This window comes from Vanellus vanellus (genome assembly GCF_965231255.1).
Source record: "Vanellus vanellus genome assembly, chromosome: 13".
NCBI classification, from domain to species: Eukaryota; Metazoa; Chordata; class Aves; order Charadriiformes; family Charadriidae; genus Vanellus; species Vanellus vanellus.
In genome coordinates, this window is record NC_138918.1 from 12,455,042 (window position 1) to 12,471,722 (window position 16,681).

Genomic DNA, 16,681 nt, shown 5'->3' on the forward strand with positions numbered 1-16,681 from the left:
ACTCAGCAGCTGTTCACTAGGGGGCAAAAAACTATTATATTCCTAGAACCCCACACGTCCAGGGCAAAACAGACAAAAGTAGCTACATGAATAGAGTTTTTTAAAAAATATGTTAATGACATTGCCAGCAGGACGGGCTGTCCTCTGTTCTCAAGCAGGGGAGGGAGGTCGTACTCTCCTCCCCGCCCTGCCACACCACCAGACCTCTCACATAGCCTGCACCAGAGCTGATTTTTCAGAGTCCCTCCTGCCAGGCCCTTGGCTAGGCTGTCACTACGTGCACAATGCAGTGCATGCACAAAGGTAATTCCCTCCCTGTTCCCCGGAAGGGGAGATGGGAACGAACGTGGCTCTGGCAGTGGCAGCTTTTTCCTGGTACCTTTCTCAGGGAACGGAGAAGGCTGCACCTATGTTCTACAAGCTCAATAAATCTGTGATTACAGGAAATGCCTTCGTGAAAGGACAGTAAGCTTATTCTGGGTCTAATGAATTGTTTTGGGGTGCTGCCAAGAGCCTGCAGGCTATGGCTGCAATGCACAGATGCAAGATGCAAAATAAAGCTGCAGGGACGGCTTTCATCCAGCCCTTGGCATTGCAATCTTAACCTTCTTCCGAGATAGCTACTAGCTGTAATTCTGTTCCAATATGAAACAAGAGCCCCCAAATCTCTTCTGTCCTTAAACTGGAATTCTCCTTTTCTGACTAACTTTAACAAGTGGCAAACTTTACCTATTAAGTTTAACCATTAAGCGTGGAGAGGAATTGTTTCCCTCCAGCTACCACATTTACAATTGCTTTACAAGGCCTGAAAAATTAGTATTTAATATTAAAAAACCCAGCAGCACTTAAAGGAAATGTTAGCAGGGGAAGACAACTGTTGAAACAAACAGCTGTATGCATGAACCAACGAGATCCAGTATGCGCCCTCCCCCAGTCCTTTGACTCCCATGATTAACAGAAAGCAGAGGTGACACTATTTGGTATATAAATGTCCACACAAACCATCTCAGAAGTGAGCAAATACATTGGCTGCTTCTTTGTCCTTCCCCACCCAGGCCAGCTGTTGGGGAAAATCCCAACTGTGTCCCCAAAGCTTAGGTAAAGGACATGATGGATGCTGCATTTTTCCCTAGTTCACCCTCTCCTTACTGTCCCTGCTGTCTGCAGGCACAGCTCCAAACAACAAAGTCTCTATTCTCTTACCATATGTGAAAGGCTACACAAAGTAAGAGCTTTAAAACACAGCTTGCTTCTTTCTAGAATGCTCTTTATGGACTTCATCTCAGCCGAACTTCGTTATACATACCATTTCAAGTATACCTTTTTTTAATGGGCACAGGGAATGCACAACAGACCTTTTCAGTTGTGAATTCCTTTACCACAAGTCTCCATTATATGTAACCCCACTCCCTGCCCAGCTAATCCTAGCATCCATTATATACACGCTGTTTATCCTCTCCTTGAAACCTCCACAATTCTAACTTGCTACATTGGGGTAAAGGATGTGTCAAACAACAAGCAAACCAGCTGCAGCGGCATTGTTAGTCACTACTCAAGTTGTCGGTGACCCAGCCACTTCACTTATTAATTTTAACCAGGGACTGGAGTTTGAAGTTTCACTTTTTAAAAAAGTTTAAATAGCAGAATTAGCAATGTGGAGTCAACAACTGTGGGAAACAATGGGGAATGTGAGGTAATATATCAAATCCTCAGATGAGGAAATACTGGCATTGTCTGATGTTTAAATTCTCAGAGCCCACGACAGCCCCTGTAAATGGAAGCCAGGTATAATTTAGGTTAGCAAACTCAAACTGTATTTGCTAGAACGTGAGTATGAGCTGATCGACAAGCATCTTCAATTACCTGATTTATCTCTACATTTAAACATTTCAGCTGCATGCCTAAAATATTTATGGAGCTATAATCACTACTGTGGTTTATGAGTATATATTGAGAAAGGGTGTCAAGTCAGTGTATTTGATTAGTTTGCTGTGACAGCTGAAGAGGTAATCTCTCAAATGTGCAGCTAACAAATTATAAAACCTGACTTCTGGAAATTACAGCTCATGAATGAAGTAGATATTGAATTCGGATTCACTAAATTGTGATAAGAACAGCTTTACAAAAAACAAGCTTCCATTCAAATGTCTAACAATGCTTTCAGATTAAGAACTGCACAAACAGTATTTAAAAACCTCTCAGCTTTGTATAAACAAGGGTTAAGTCCTAACTGAGCACTTTTGCTAATGAAAAACTCTTTCTGGCTTGCACAAAATCCAGTGTGACACCATCCTAATGGATAATGTCCAAAAATAGATGAACTCAAAAGCCAGAATTCAATTGGAACTAGTTCCTACTCATAAACCCTGATGAGGCTTTCATGAGGAAGATGTCTAAGAAACTAATCCATAAATCAGAAAGATTTCTGATAAAACTCTTCATACATAGTTGAGTGGAACTATTCAAATCTTGTTCTGCTCTTGAGCATTTCATGGTCATTTCCAGCTGGTGGCCAACATAAGAACTAGGCACTTGTTTAGTTACAAAGTCATCACCTGATGACACTTAGGGCATTATCCAACTGAGTCAGACAATTACATCAGTTTCCACTACAGAAAGAAATTGCTCCACCTTATTAGTTGCTAAAAGTTGTTGGCTATGTCAGCAGGTGCAGCAACTGAACTGTCACATTACAAGAGGTGAAGGAGATAGCCACCTCTGGGTTAAGTTCAAGATCTCTTCTGTGTAGGGCCACAAGTTTTTTGTAATTTAAAGTCTTCTGGAATTGAAAGGGGATTTTTTTTCCCCAAATTTGGTCTCCTCTATTTCCCATTGTAATTAATATACGCTGTCCTTTATTAAGGAGCCAACAGGACTCAGATGTCAAAGGACTGTATTTGATGAACAAAGGACAGTAACCCATAACAAAAAAAAGAGCACACTCCTGCAAATGCGGTAATTTAGGGCTTGTAAAGTTTCAGTTGTAGAAATGCACACTGTATACTCACTTTGGATGTCTGATGTCTGGAAGGGAACGATTCAGAGAAATTTTATCACTCACAAAGATATTAAAGCCATTTTCCCTGTACGCCTGGTCCACTCGCTCTGCATCAGTCATTGGGTAAGGTTTGCCCTGTTCTCCATTTCCTATGGATAGACAGAAAATAAACATGCATCATTACTACTAATTGGCACTTAACTGGCCAGAAACGAATCCATATATCAAAAGAACAGCAGTCATCTTATATCTCTTTAGAAAAGTCCTGCATTACTTTTGTGCTCTATGTCATATTTATCACTGGGTCAACCATGTCCACCTAACATTTTTATTTGATATGTTTTGCTACAAACCACTCAGCTGTGCAAAACATAGAAGTTAAAAGTCTTCCTTCTAACATCAGAAACAGACGAAGGGGCTACCACAAATGCTGGGGAGGATCTATAGAATGTTTTTTGTTTCACTGCAGAATACATATGGTTTGAATACCTCATCACTGTTGCTTTTTTCAGCACAGATGGATATGTATATTTAACAACCTGAGCTCTTGCACAGAGGAGGTAAAGCCTCAGACACACCAGTGTAAAGCTGTGATGTTCAAAATGGACCCTTTTATGCGATGCAAAACAAAACCCCAAACTATGGACTAAAACTTGCACGAACGTTACAATCTAGAACATTTTTCTTATCCACCTTCTTCCTTCCTGGATCTCCCATTTTTGGGAGAGGTATAGGCACATATTTTTTTGGTAACCTTTTTAAAAATGAATGCTGCACCTATCCTAAAAATACCAAGACGTTACCAATATATTTTCACTTCAAAATGGTTATTGAGGAACGACTGAGGGATCTGGGGTTGTTTAGCCTGGAGAAGAGGAGGCTGAGGGGAGACCTTATCACCCTCTACAACTACCTGAAAGATGTTGTAGAGAGATGGGAGCTGACCTCTTCTCCCTGGCGACAAGTGATAGGACAAGAGGAAACGGGTTCAAGTTATGTCAGGGCAGGTTTAGATTGGATATTAGGAAGCATTTTTTCACTGAAAGGGTTATTAAACATTGGAATAAGCTGCCCAGAGGGGTGGTGGATTCACCATCCCTGGAGGTGTTTAAGAAAAGGGTAGATGAGGTGCTTAGGGACATGGTTTAGGAGTGGTGGTGTTTTTATCAGGGTAGGTTAATGGTTGGACTTGATGATCTTAAAGGTCCCTTCCAACCTCACTGATTCTATGATTATGGAGTTGGGGGAAAAGGCTTTAACTGTGACTAACACACAACAACTCTTGTGTCATGTCAAGAACACCTTGACCCTGAAGTTGAACATGCTGTTCTGCACTCAGCCTACCAAATAAAATCAAACTAAATTACAATCAGTATTAAAACATTTTTATAGTAATCTTACATACCTACACGCTCTGAGTCCCTCTTGATAGCTTCTTTGTTATGCCAGTCCTTTTTCCTTTGTCCATCACCAAAGTAAGGGTCTTTCTTTTGCCTCACATATGATACCTTTTAAACAAAAGATTAGATATATTAAAGACGCAACATGTGAAACCTTCTCTTAACAGCCTTCCCTTCCTGTAAAAAGATATTAAACATCTTCCTTAGGTAAGACCATCACAAGCAAGTAGTTTTTATCCTGAAAAGTGTGAGAGAAGAAGCAAGTTTTACTTGCCTCAGAAAAGTATTTTATCTATAGCTGTTAAGTGATATTTTTTCAGGCCACCATCATGTATGCAGACCAGTATTCTTAATCAGGGAATCTATTAAAAACTCCCATTTTCATTTTGAAAACATCCAATACATCTTACATCCTATTTAATTAACAATAAAGCTGTAATGGGAGACCTATTGCAGGATCATTATTAATGAGCACAGTACTATACCTGAATAAAATCAAAATAAGATTTAAAAGGTCATTTATTAAGACTCTTGCTGCTCAACTTAAAAGCAAATTTTACACAAGGTATGAGCCTGTCTTGAACCCAATTAGAGCTCCTCTTTTCATGATGTTGTTCCTGAAATTCAAAAGCAATGGGTGCTTTGGGAACAAGTTAGCAAATGAAAGATGAGGTGAATTCAGGATCAAAGGGACTATGGTGTGTGGAAAGAAAACCATAATACATCTCAAACACCGAGATCCCCAAAATCCAAGGGAAATATATATATATTTCCCTTGGAAAATATATGGATATATAAATATATATAAAATATATTTAAGTAAGTTTTAGGGTCGAGAAAAGTCTTCTCTGAGAATGAGTTTTCAATTATGTTGTAATATGCTGGTAGAGTATAAACGCAAGTCGTTTCAGCATCATCACTGCAGAAGTAGTTACACAAAGAACTTAGAGGGTTTTTTCCTTTTAATTCCTCATGTCCTGCAGTGACAACTCCACAGGCTAGAACTTCCTAGAAAGAAAAAAAAAAAAAAGCTTCCCTTCTTGGAGGGCAAGAGGTTTAAAGTCTCACTAATGGGTCAATCAAACCAAACAACCACCAAAAAGCAACGGTTGGCATAGTAACTTTGCAGAGTTATCAGGTATCTTTGGCATCTGGGACACAGATGTCATTTGCCTGACTAGTTAAATTACAAACTCTTCGTTTTCATGCCCAGATTCGTCTTGGGAAAATAAGACATTTGGACATTTCACTTGTTATTCCAAGGCACTAGACTTCAGCCTGATGCAGTTCACCTTACTGCAGTCTGACAGATGAACTCAGGTGAACCTTGCTGTGAGGATTTTGCAGATGATCCCCATCGCATCACCCCTCTTCTACAACAGTCAGCAGGAAGGGAACCCTGTCTATTAGCTTACAAAACTATCAGTGACAACAGGTTTCAGCGAAGATGTCAAAGTGAACTAGAGTGACTGAACACAGGTACACGCTCTGCTCTGCCTGCTCTGTCATGGGTGGTAAACCTTAACAAAGGAACTGCATGAAAACCTTGAGTTGTGCTGGTTGTATTACCATGCCAAAGGGTAAGAAACCGGTGGCCTAAAAGTAATAAAGCTCAATCTGATAAATCACTGGCCTGTGAACTCCCCCCATCCCCCCGCATAAGAAGTTTTTAAATCATCTAGATCCTTTCAATCACAGATCATAAAATGATTTACACTCAGCTCCTTGACATTTTGCAGATGGTAACACACCTGGCAGAAGTAGTTTCGTCCATGAAACCAGACACTCAGTTACACATTTCAATTAACTAACATCAATACTCGGAGCATTCCCCTTCCTGCTCCCTGCAATTTAATTTTATTTTCACTGAAGAAGAGCTGATGAGCACTCAGGATGGACAAGAAGTCAGTCAGCTAGTTCATGATGTGAACAAGTATTAAGTAACTTCCACTTGTGCCACCTGGAGCTCACAAGAATATTCTCTGAAAAATACTTATGATGTAGGAAGATGGAAGGAAAGGAACTCCCAGGGCGGCATGGGAAGAGCAGGACCACACTACAGGACACGATTAACAGTGGTGAAAACCAGACAACTGGCAGAAAAGGCTGGTTAGCAGGAAAGGAGAAAGAAGAAAAGCAACCACTTAAAGAAAAATCCCAGCAGAGCTATATTTAGATGGTGTACTTGATTTTTTTTATTTACCCCATGATGCCTTAATTTTTTTAATTTTTCTTATTTTTTCTTTTATTTTCCACTCCGATGAAGTTATATGAGTCAAAAACAATAGCTCATTTTTTACATTGTTAATTACTGTCCCTTTAGCACAGGAACTCTACTCTTCTAAATCCTTACTTCTGTTCAAATACAGAAACTGGGAGTGTATCATCCTGAATTTCACTCTGCACCTATTAGGACATAAAATGAAGATCTCCACCAGCAATCCAATGTCTTCAGTTCACCTCTGACTGTACATGTTGAAGACTTTCGTGAAACCTCTTTCCTTCAGTAAATGCGAGGCACTGCAAAAGCCTCACCGACTCCCATCATCCAGGAGAAGGTAAGTGCAGCTCCAGAGCAGCAGAGCTGTGGTGAAGAACTGTGCTCTCCCTTTCTGGAAGGGCTCATCTGAACTCACCAGTTATAAATATCAAACTAAATTGCTTAACCAGCCTTGTGGTTTTCCAGCCATGCCATTAAACACCTCGGTTCTTGCATGAATTTCTCCCTGCTGATAATGAAAAAGTACTTTTAAGCGTCAAGATGAACGCGTAAGCCAGGAACCAAAAGTGCAAGAAAGCACTGGGAGGACAAACCAAACAGTGGACAACAGCACTTCTGGGGTGCAACTAAGCATGCAGCTAATCTTTGTGTCAATTTGAGGCTTGTGTCAGCAACGTGATCACAGAGCACCTTGAAAAACATACAGGGTATATGCCAACACCAGCTAGAAACCTAATGTTTGCTCCACGACAGGAGGCTGCTGCTGCTTTTGCACAGTGGCTGCGAGCAGAGGTGGTTTGAGATGCCTCCTCGGGGTGCAGTGAGCCAGGGCACGGTGCAGGCCAGGGGCTGGCAAACCCAATTCCAGCATCTACCCATGGCTCTGTCAGGCCTAATGTTAGCACAAATAATTTATGCAAACTCTACCTGATTTTTGCTAGCTCGTGCCAGCTAACGGGAGCAGGTTTGGATGGCAGCTGTGTGACAGGCAGACATTAGAAGCCACAGCTTCATTATTTTTGGTGTAAAACAGATCAAATTTTCAGCACCGCAAAGCAGCCACCCTGTGTGACCACAATAGTCCAGCACTTCTACTTGTCTGGCCACCACAGTAATTTTTAGTTTTTCAGACAATATGCCACCCCTCCAATCATCCCCCCGAAATAACCCACAGAACACACTACTGTTCTCTGAGATCTGAGCTTTGTCAGCCCTGCTCACCAGCCAGCTTCCTCCCCAGGATACTCCCCTGCCAGGAAAAGTCCTGGAAAGCTCTCACAGACCAGAGTACCTCCTTGCCAGCAGAGTTTTTGCCAACTTTCTGAGCACTAGGCTTGTGCACAAGTGTCATACTGGGCACAGGAACAACTGGCAGGTCTGAAACCTCAATATTTTAAGTCTCTTTTGTCTCTTGTTTATAGAGCTCTGGACTGAATGAGCACACCAGGAGAATCGTTTACAATGCTACTATCCCTTCTCGCATTTGCTGCGATTCAACATGAGTAAACCCCTTACGAGCAGTTACTCTAGAAATCCCACCCACCACTGAAGAGGAGAGCACTGTAAGAGTGTCTAGTGGCTAGATCTGAAAGGAGACATAGATAGCACAACTCTGAGCCTCACAACACCCACTGTGTACATGGTAACCCAGCACCCCATGCCAAGCCCCTATGAAGTGATCAAGGGAAGCCAGGCACCCCAGAGAAAGAGAGTGAAAAAAAAAAAAAAAAGAAAAAAAAGAGACCCACCAGCAAAAAGGCATCCAAGCTGCCTAACAGGGCACTGATAAGAGTGTTTTAAATCCCACTTCTTCTTGGCAGTCAAGCAACTTAAACTATAATTGCAGAGGTACCCCTCTTCCCTCTGAACTCTAGTCTGCAAACGTCCCTTAGAAGATACGCATCCACTGCTGCAGGTACCTGTGTGGATTGTTCTCCTTTCAAAATATGCTAACAGGATGGATCTTGAGCTGCCCTCCACAACAGCTCTCAGGAGATGGGAGGCAACTTCGAAGTATACCTCAAAGGATTCACACCAACATCTCCAGCATCCTCTGGAGGGAAGCCACACCACTGGGCTATCGGCTGCTTCAGGAGGGGCATCTAATACCATTACAAAGCTGTACCACCAAAGCAGCCAAGTTCATCAAGGCAAGCAGCAACCTAAAAGCCATTAAAAAGCAGTTCCAGCCATCCCTGCCCAGGGTGAGCATGCCCAGGCTCTGGGCTGGAGTCACCCTTGTGTTTGTGCGCTCAATATAGGATACTGTGAACAGGGAAGTAAATTTTCTGCACAGCTTCAAGCCATTCTTCAGAGAGGTCAGCAACGTGCATTTAAATGCCCTCAGAGCAGGCAACAACCCGATGCAAGCAATTTAAACACTGCGATATTGAGTGAGAGCAGGCAGTAGCACAGATTCCTCCAGTGATGTTAAAAAAAGGAAGAAAAAAAAAAAAAAAATCACAGAGACTGCCACTGTATTATGTAAAGAGCCCAAATCAGGCAGGTGGACAGCAAAAAGTCTAGCAGATAGATGTATTACTTCTCTCAGACCCAAATAAATTCACATACGAAAACTTCTTTGAGCTGGGCTAAGCTAAACGCTGTCAAGGCCACACATGTCAACAGAAAAACTTCAGTAATTTGTAAACTTTAAATTAAGCAAGAGGGGAAACCATGGAGTACATGCATCAGTTATTCAGACCTTTCTGAACTGTAGTGTTGGACTTTGGAGGCACATGGAATAAGATTTATCGATCCTTAAGTCCTGAGGAATGAGCTCTGTATAGCTCTCAGTCTTGCAGACTTACAAGGAGTGACTTTTCTTCACGTTGGCACGGGCAAAGTAAAACGAGGACTGTGTAGGGTGACTCATTATCTGTTTCTCTGCCTGGAGCGCTCATGATGTTACTGCCCTGTACAACTAGAGCCAAACCAGATTCACAGAAGAAAAACACAACATTAATTTCTGTTGGATCGACATACTTCTCTTTAAGTGGCTTTTAAAATCTTGAAGGGTAGACATAGCTGCAGATGGTCATGACAGACATGCTGCATTCCAGAGATTTTTTGGTCTTGGGCAGAGAAGTTACATTAGTCAATCCAACTCAGAAATGGTCCACTAAATTTAATTCAACTTGGGTAAATGTTAAGAGGTTAGAATATTTCTAACTACACCTCTTGCAAGCAAACGTACAAAGCTTACTATTGGTTTTGCGGGTTGCTATTAAAACACTGTATCTGAAAAGTCTGCTGTGAGTCACTGACAAGTTCTGTCAACAATGTCTGAACATTAATTTTGAAGTGACTTTCAGTGATAGAAAATGAGTACCAGTGTCTTCGCTTCAGTGACCTTGCTAGCACCTGCGACCCACATAGCCCCACAGGGAAGGCATAGCTGCAGCAGGCTGATTAGCATCATAGTTCTTGTTAAGAATCACACTTTCAAGACCAACTTAATTTCAGCAGACTACCAAAAAAAGCCAGTGTGAATGATAAAACATTGCCTTCCCCACCTTGACTGCAATTTTTATGCTCATGTCATCACTACTAGCAGAGCAGTGTGTAAAGTTGCGGGCAACATGCCATCATGGGCAGACGGAAGATATGCATATATATGCTCAAAGTCTCTCTCATTCTGAAAATGGGCAGGTTGCTGACATCGATGTTATTTTGGAAGCTCCTTTTTTTTTTTTTTTTCCTTCTTTCTTTTTTTTTTTTTTTTCTCCCGTCTTTGTAAAAGATGTCTGAGCTCTAGAAATCCAGACACAGCACACAGGGACCAGAATGTTGCCTTTTTTAGTGGTTTCCTTCAGGGATGCTGCATGGGATTTGACTCAATTATGCAAATTACATAACTTGATGATACCCCTTCAACAGATGCTCTAGACTGTGATATCTAAGCAATCTGCAAAACACAGCAAGTTTCCTAGGACTGACTTTTGCTTTCACTATTAAACAAGCATCTCATTTGCGGGGAGATGTGTCTTACCTGTAATACTATATTACACATCAATTTTCACTTTTATCCTAATTTCTCATTAATTCTAACTGCATAGCAGGAGGCATAACATTTTTGTCCAAAGGCCACCAGCACATCCCTCTTTATCTGCATTTGAACTGTGGAATACAGGGACCAGAGTTTGAACATTGCAGTCATCAGTTAGGATAAAGTTATCATGGTTAGGGTAAATTGGTATTATGGATCTGGATTTCTGTCCCTATAAAAGAGGTCAGCAAGACTATAGCCTTTGCAATTTTCCGTTTTGCTCTACCTTAGCTTCTCATTTTGCAAAAACTTCCCTTGTTTTTGAAATGGTCAGTTGTAAACAGCAATGCAAAAAGGAAATTTCAAAGCATGAAGGGTTCATTATGATCATCTAGTCAAGCTATGTAAGTGCACAAGCCATTGAATTTTATCCATTAAGTCCTACAGCAAGCCCATAAGTTCTATTTCAGCTCAAGCATATTTTCTTTTCCTTAAGAACTAGAAGTTGTTTACCACTAAGGAGTGATTACTTCTCCAGCAATATTTTAAACTAATCTCCTGCTTGTTTCCATCCTTCATTTTTTAAAAACTGAAAATGAATTAAAGTAGAAAGGCATATAAAGCAATACATTGAAAATGGATTTAGACAGATTGCTCTAAATAAGCCCCTTCTGTTGTCTACCATTCTGTTACTTAACACACCGCCAAAGCAATTGATCAGCATTCAAACGCCAAATGCACAAAAATGGAATTTTAATCTTTTGTTTAATCACTATTTAGTGTGCCTGGCTCCAGCCAGAATAAAAGAAGGGTGGATGGAAACGTAAGCAGATGTAAGCCAAGAGTTTTCTGTACACGAGGAAAAAAGACTTGCTGAAGTGCATATGCTAATCATAATGCCATACAGATCTCAAACCCTGTTGAAACTTTTTTTTGTTGATTTTTTTTTTTAAACCAAGGAACTATGATCCTACCCAAGAAGCTATGATCTTTTGAGACTGTGTTAAAAGGGGTCTCTGTTCCACCCTAGGTCTCTTCATTTATCCCAGCACCTCTGCAAGTGTATCTTGCATTTATATCCTACAACAAGATGCTGAAAATGACAAAACAATCCAGAAAAAAAAGAGGAAAAGACAGAGCAAATAGAAAGCCCTCTTCTATTAGGTGGACTCAGTGGAAGACTCAAGACCACGCACTTTGGGTACAACCTAGTTGTCATTATCTGTGCCACAGCAAAGCAGAAATAAGAAACATCTATAGCCAGCTTCTCTTCAGTTTTCCAAAACCTAGAGTATCCAGGGGGTTTCAGAAGGCAGAAAACATGAGAGAAGCCAGGCCTGGCAGAAACAAGGACGGATCCTCCCTCTCACTGCAGCAAGAAGCCCAGGTTTTAATGATCCTGGGACCATCCATGCTAAATGTATGTGACCTTTTCATAAACAAATAGATATCAAGTCTTATTGCACCACGAACAAATCAAAATCTTTTTTGGTTTGTCAGAGATCTATTATCATGTGTTGAACAACAAATTGGTACAATACCCAGGCAGTACAAACAGTCTCCCATCCTTCGTACTGGCATGAAAACAGCTGAGGCTTTCAGATGATCTAATGAAAAATAAAAATATCTCCAACATCAGCTGGAGGCATTCGTCCTAGGACAGGAAGATGAGCACAGCCTTGGTCAGTCTAAGCGCTTCATTTACTGGAACAGGAGATAGCATACTAGAAAAAGAAAGCTGCTAAAAGCCTTGTCGTGCAATCTACCCAAGCTTTTTCAAAAGGTTAATTTTTGAAGCTATTTCAGTCCATAAAAAATTTAAAAGCTCCATTAACATAATCTATACCTTCAGCATTTCAGGAACTATTAAAAGGCAACATAGGACTACACGGCAGCACATCATGTGGAATGATTAAGTGCTTTCTAAGACAAAAAAGCCAAGTATGTCTTCACAGCTGTGTTGCAACTCAGATCCAAGCAACAGGTTTGAACCACACCTAAAAGTTTTCTGCACAATGCCATGATGCTACCATTTGGTGATCGTTCTCTTCTCTCCCACCTGAAACACCAGTAACATTGAAATCCACATGTTCAGATTTGTGTTTTTCTATGAGAAAAGGGGTATGGAAATAACTTGCCTGCTTCCTTCAGAAAGTAGAGCCACAAATACTGCAGGAACTCCCGGATCAGTCATTACCCCAGAGCAGCTAATTAAACTACAGCTCGACCAGAACCAGCTGAATGGGTCAGTGCATACAGACACAAAGCAGAGCCTTTTCTGCAGAATGGCCAGGGACACTCAGTAGCTGCTTGTAAAGATATTAAAGAAATATGTTTGTTGCAGAACCCCAGGCATTCAGCTCCTTGGTGGACAGAACAGCCTACTGCTTAAGCATTACCCAATTTTAGCTGACTGTACTTTTTAATGCAGAAAGCTTTTTGTATCAAGTGCTAGAACAGTATTTGCTCAAACTGAAACTCCCCTCCCCCCCCTTTAAATTCCTTCAGTTAACAAGTTTTATTTAGCTTCAATTGCTGAAAGTCCCTTAGCACAAAGTTTTATCTAGCAAAAAATCCTGGTTCATCAGCCAATTAAAGTCTAAAGACATCAGCTGAGGACAGCGATATGACATCTAGCTTAGTCATCGATCTCTAGCAAACACCTTACACTTTGTTCTTCACTTTCCCTTAGAAATAATATTACGGTCTTGCAGTGTTTGCTGTTCTAAACTTACTGTTTGACTAATTCAATCCAGGTGTCCAAGCGCCCAGTGCCTTTCCAAAGCCAGCGCTGAGCATCAAGCAGCGAGTTCGTCCCCAGGTTTTAGCACACCTTGCAGTACCACGGCAGTTTCAATCTCAGACTTCTCTTTCAGGTGTTAAAAACCCAGCTGGCCTAGTTTTAGACTTCAGAGCAGGACTCGTTGCTTTAATTTGCCCACAACAGCTTTCTCATCTTTTCTATTCACCGAAATGCTTACAGCCTTTCCCATCTACAGAAATGCTCTGTTTCCCACATAGCAGCACGTCTCAGGGATCTGCTCAAAGCTGTGGAATAAGCTGCTGCAGGCATTTAGTTGCATCAGAAACCTCCTCGTATTCCCCTTCAAGCGATAAGCACATTTCTTTGACCTTGCTTTAACATACAGCAACACATCATAAAATTCCCAAACAAGATGTCACTCCCTGGGCTACCCTCCAGTTGAGAAGGGAGACACAACCCCTTACTCACCCTGCCTGGGGTGTGACAGCCAGGAGGGGCTTTGACAGCAAACACGTGAAATATGAAGATGTAGACAAAAGTCAACTCTGAACTGCCATTCCAAAGGAGATTAAAGATTCCCCATTCCTCCCTCCTTCCTGTTCTGTTTTACGTGCTTTCTGGAAACATAAACCGAGGTGAGCTCTCCCAAGGAACCAGCATACATGTAGCATTTTAACGTGTGTCAAAGAGCTGGGGGTTTAGACTACAACTCCGGGCAGAATCTGAGAGGATGAAATCCAGAGATGTACATTGTTTTCCACAGTATTTAGTGCTATCTGAAGCTATCTTAAATACCACAAGCCTTGTATTCACAGAAAGAAGGTGAACAAGCTGGTTCGGAGATCAATTTTAGAAACGGGCATTTGAAGCAGCAGATGTCTGCATATATCCACGCTCCATTTAACAGGAGCAAACGGCACACAAGCTGTATTAGTTTCCTGTAAGGACATACCTCAGAGCAACATTTCTGAAATCTGACTTACCAGTTAGATTTACAGATTATGCTGCATCTGCAGAAACACTTAACTAATGTGCATTAAGATTTAATAAAAACGTAGGATACAAAACCTATTAATTTGTCATTTCCATGAATTCCCTGTACTTGAGCTATAAACTCCTGATCAGATTATAGGAACATTACGCCAATCAAGAACTGCTCAGACTAACACAACTTCCAAATATTTGGAATACTAGCAGAGAATCAAACCATGTATCATATGGCAGAAATGCACAAATCTCATTAAACATACACCACAACAAACATCTGGTATATCCTTAACACAAAAATACTACACAAAAGTGAAATTCACAACACTCAGACAACCCATACAAGATTGCAACTGGGCCTGCTGCTACACAGAGCAGGACCTGGCAAACATGTGACTGTAAATTTGACTTCATTTCATTAAAAAAAAATTAAATTACAGCATTTGTAACTATTTGAATGACTAACGAAATGTGACAGTTTGTGCCTTTCATAAAATGGAATGAGCACTGCGTCCCTGCAAAACCCTGTTATAACTGATATTAAAAAAAAAAAGAAAAAATAGGTAATGCCCCAACAATCTTTGAAGCAAGGACAGGACAAAACCTACCTGCTAGACACCAAAAGGAAGATATAAATATTTTCCGCAGATACAGACAAATCAAGAGAAAACCACTCAATTTTGGGACTTAACAACATGCAAACTATACTACCAGGATGCCTTGCACTTTGTGATAGAGAAAGGCAGAAGTAAGACAAGAGACTGCATTATAACATGTTTTCTGAGGTAGGATGAGCAAGGCAGTTTGAAAGCTTGCCAACAGTTATAGTTCATAATAGTAAACAGAAGCGATCTGGGTTTTGCCTGGAAAAGGAGACCTTACGGTGCTCTGTATCCATAAGCAGAGCTGTAGCAGTCTTCGGAACAACTGACAGCATAGGTCGGATATTTACCTTTCTTCATGGAAATTGGGCTGATGCCAAACTTATTCAAGTAAAATTCAAGGACACATTACAGAAGTTTGAAGCCCTGGGGAGGTGCAAAGATTTGTCAGCATGTAAACTATGCTGACTTCAGAAAGGTTAATAGCACTGTTCAAAAAAAGCTCCAAAACAATAAAAAACATCCCAACATTTACTGCTACTGAAAACTATATTCAATCCATACAAAAGCCATGTGACGGATATGACGCAAAAACTGGAATAAGAACCATAATTCCCATTTAGTTGTGCGCCAGGTACTGAGATTTTGTGTTCTATGTCAGCAGAGTGCTTTCCATAGCAAGCTGCATACCAAGCTTAGAAATTGCATTTTCCCTAATGAATTTTGAAAGATACCGTGCAAAAAGTCTGTATTTTAGCTTTTTTTCTTGAGGCCTTATCCATCATTAAGAGTTACACAAAATTATAGAAATATCTCCTATCAGAAATTCAAAAGGAGACACAACCTGACTGAGAATGACAACGCTGTCTGCTGAAAAGTCAGACCCAAAAGCAAAGGATGTCAAATCATCTACCAGCAGCATGCACCTGCTAGTACAGGAAATAATCCCCAGACATTCTGCGCCAGCTCGTCTTGCTCAGCGGATCACAATTGCAGTTTAACAACAAACTGTCCCTGGAAACGTGGCCGGGTGACACAGGAGCCTGTCACCCCTCCCCTGCTGAATAAAGACCCAGGCCAAAAGGATTCTAGAGAAAACTTAAGACATCAAGAAGCTTACAGGTATTTTCAGAGAGCACTTTTCTCCCAGTTATCTCCTGCTACCAGGAACAATACCATGCTCACGTAATACTTAAACATCACTTGAACAAAATAGTTCTGGCTAACGCCAACAAAGCAAAGAGAATAACAAGAATGTTTCTATTTTATTTTCCATACTCTTCACTCTGTACCTTCAATGCTGACACTGCTTGCTTGCCTTCCAGTCACTGGGCAACCAACAGTACCCATAACAATCACTGTGACAGCCTTGGTTTAGGAAAAAAATAAAAAAAATCATTGTTTTCAATTAAACATTTACTATTGCTTCAGGTGGTGCCTGAAGGAGTCCACCTTTTGCTTTGCTTCCTAATTCATACTGTTAGCATCGGTCTCAGCACAGCTTTTTGCTAGCAGCAATGCAGCAAAACCACATTTTTCTGGTTTTCAGCAACAGAATACCACTATTTTCCTTTTAGCTATTTTAAGGATTTTAAAGTAAATTCTCTACCAACTTCCTAGCAGACTTGATGCTTCTTGACAGTGTTATGTTAAACTGAAAACATCAGCACTAAAAAGCAACATTTAACACGCCTCTTCTTCCCAAGAAGTTATTTAACTGC

At 40.9% G+C, this 16,681-nt stretch overlaps 1 protein-coding gene across 1 annotated transcript in view; it reads right to left on the reverse strand.

Moving 5' to 3' along the window:
• GALNT10 (polypeptide N-acetylgalactosaminyltransferase 10) overlaps positions 1-16,681 on the reverse strand; it is a gene marked incomplete at both ends in the record, with an annotated part of 84,835 nt that overhangs the window by 38,272 nt on the left and 29,882 nt on the right. The window contains 2 exons of the mRNA XM_082489859.1: positions 3,009-3,147; positions 4,404-4,506. Of these exons, the coding sequence (XP_082345985.1) occupies positions 3,009-3,147; positions 4,404-4,506 (242 nt within the window). The remainder of the gene's footprint in view (positions 1-3,008; positions 3,148-4,403; positions 4,507-16,681) is intronic.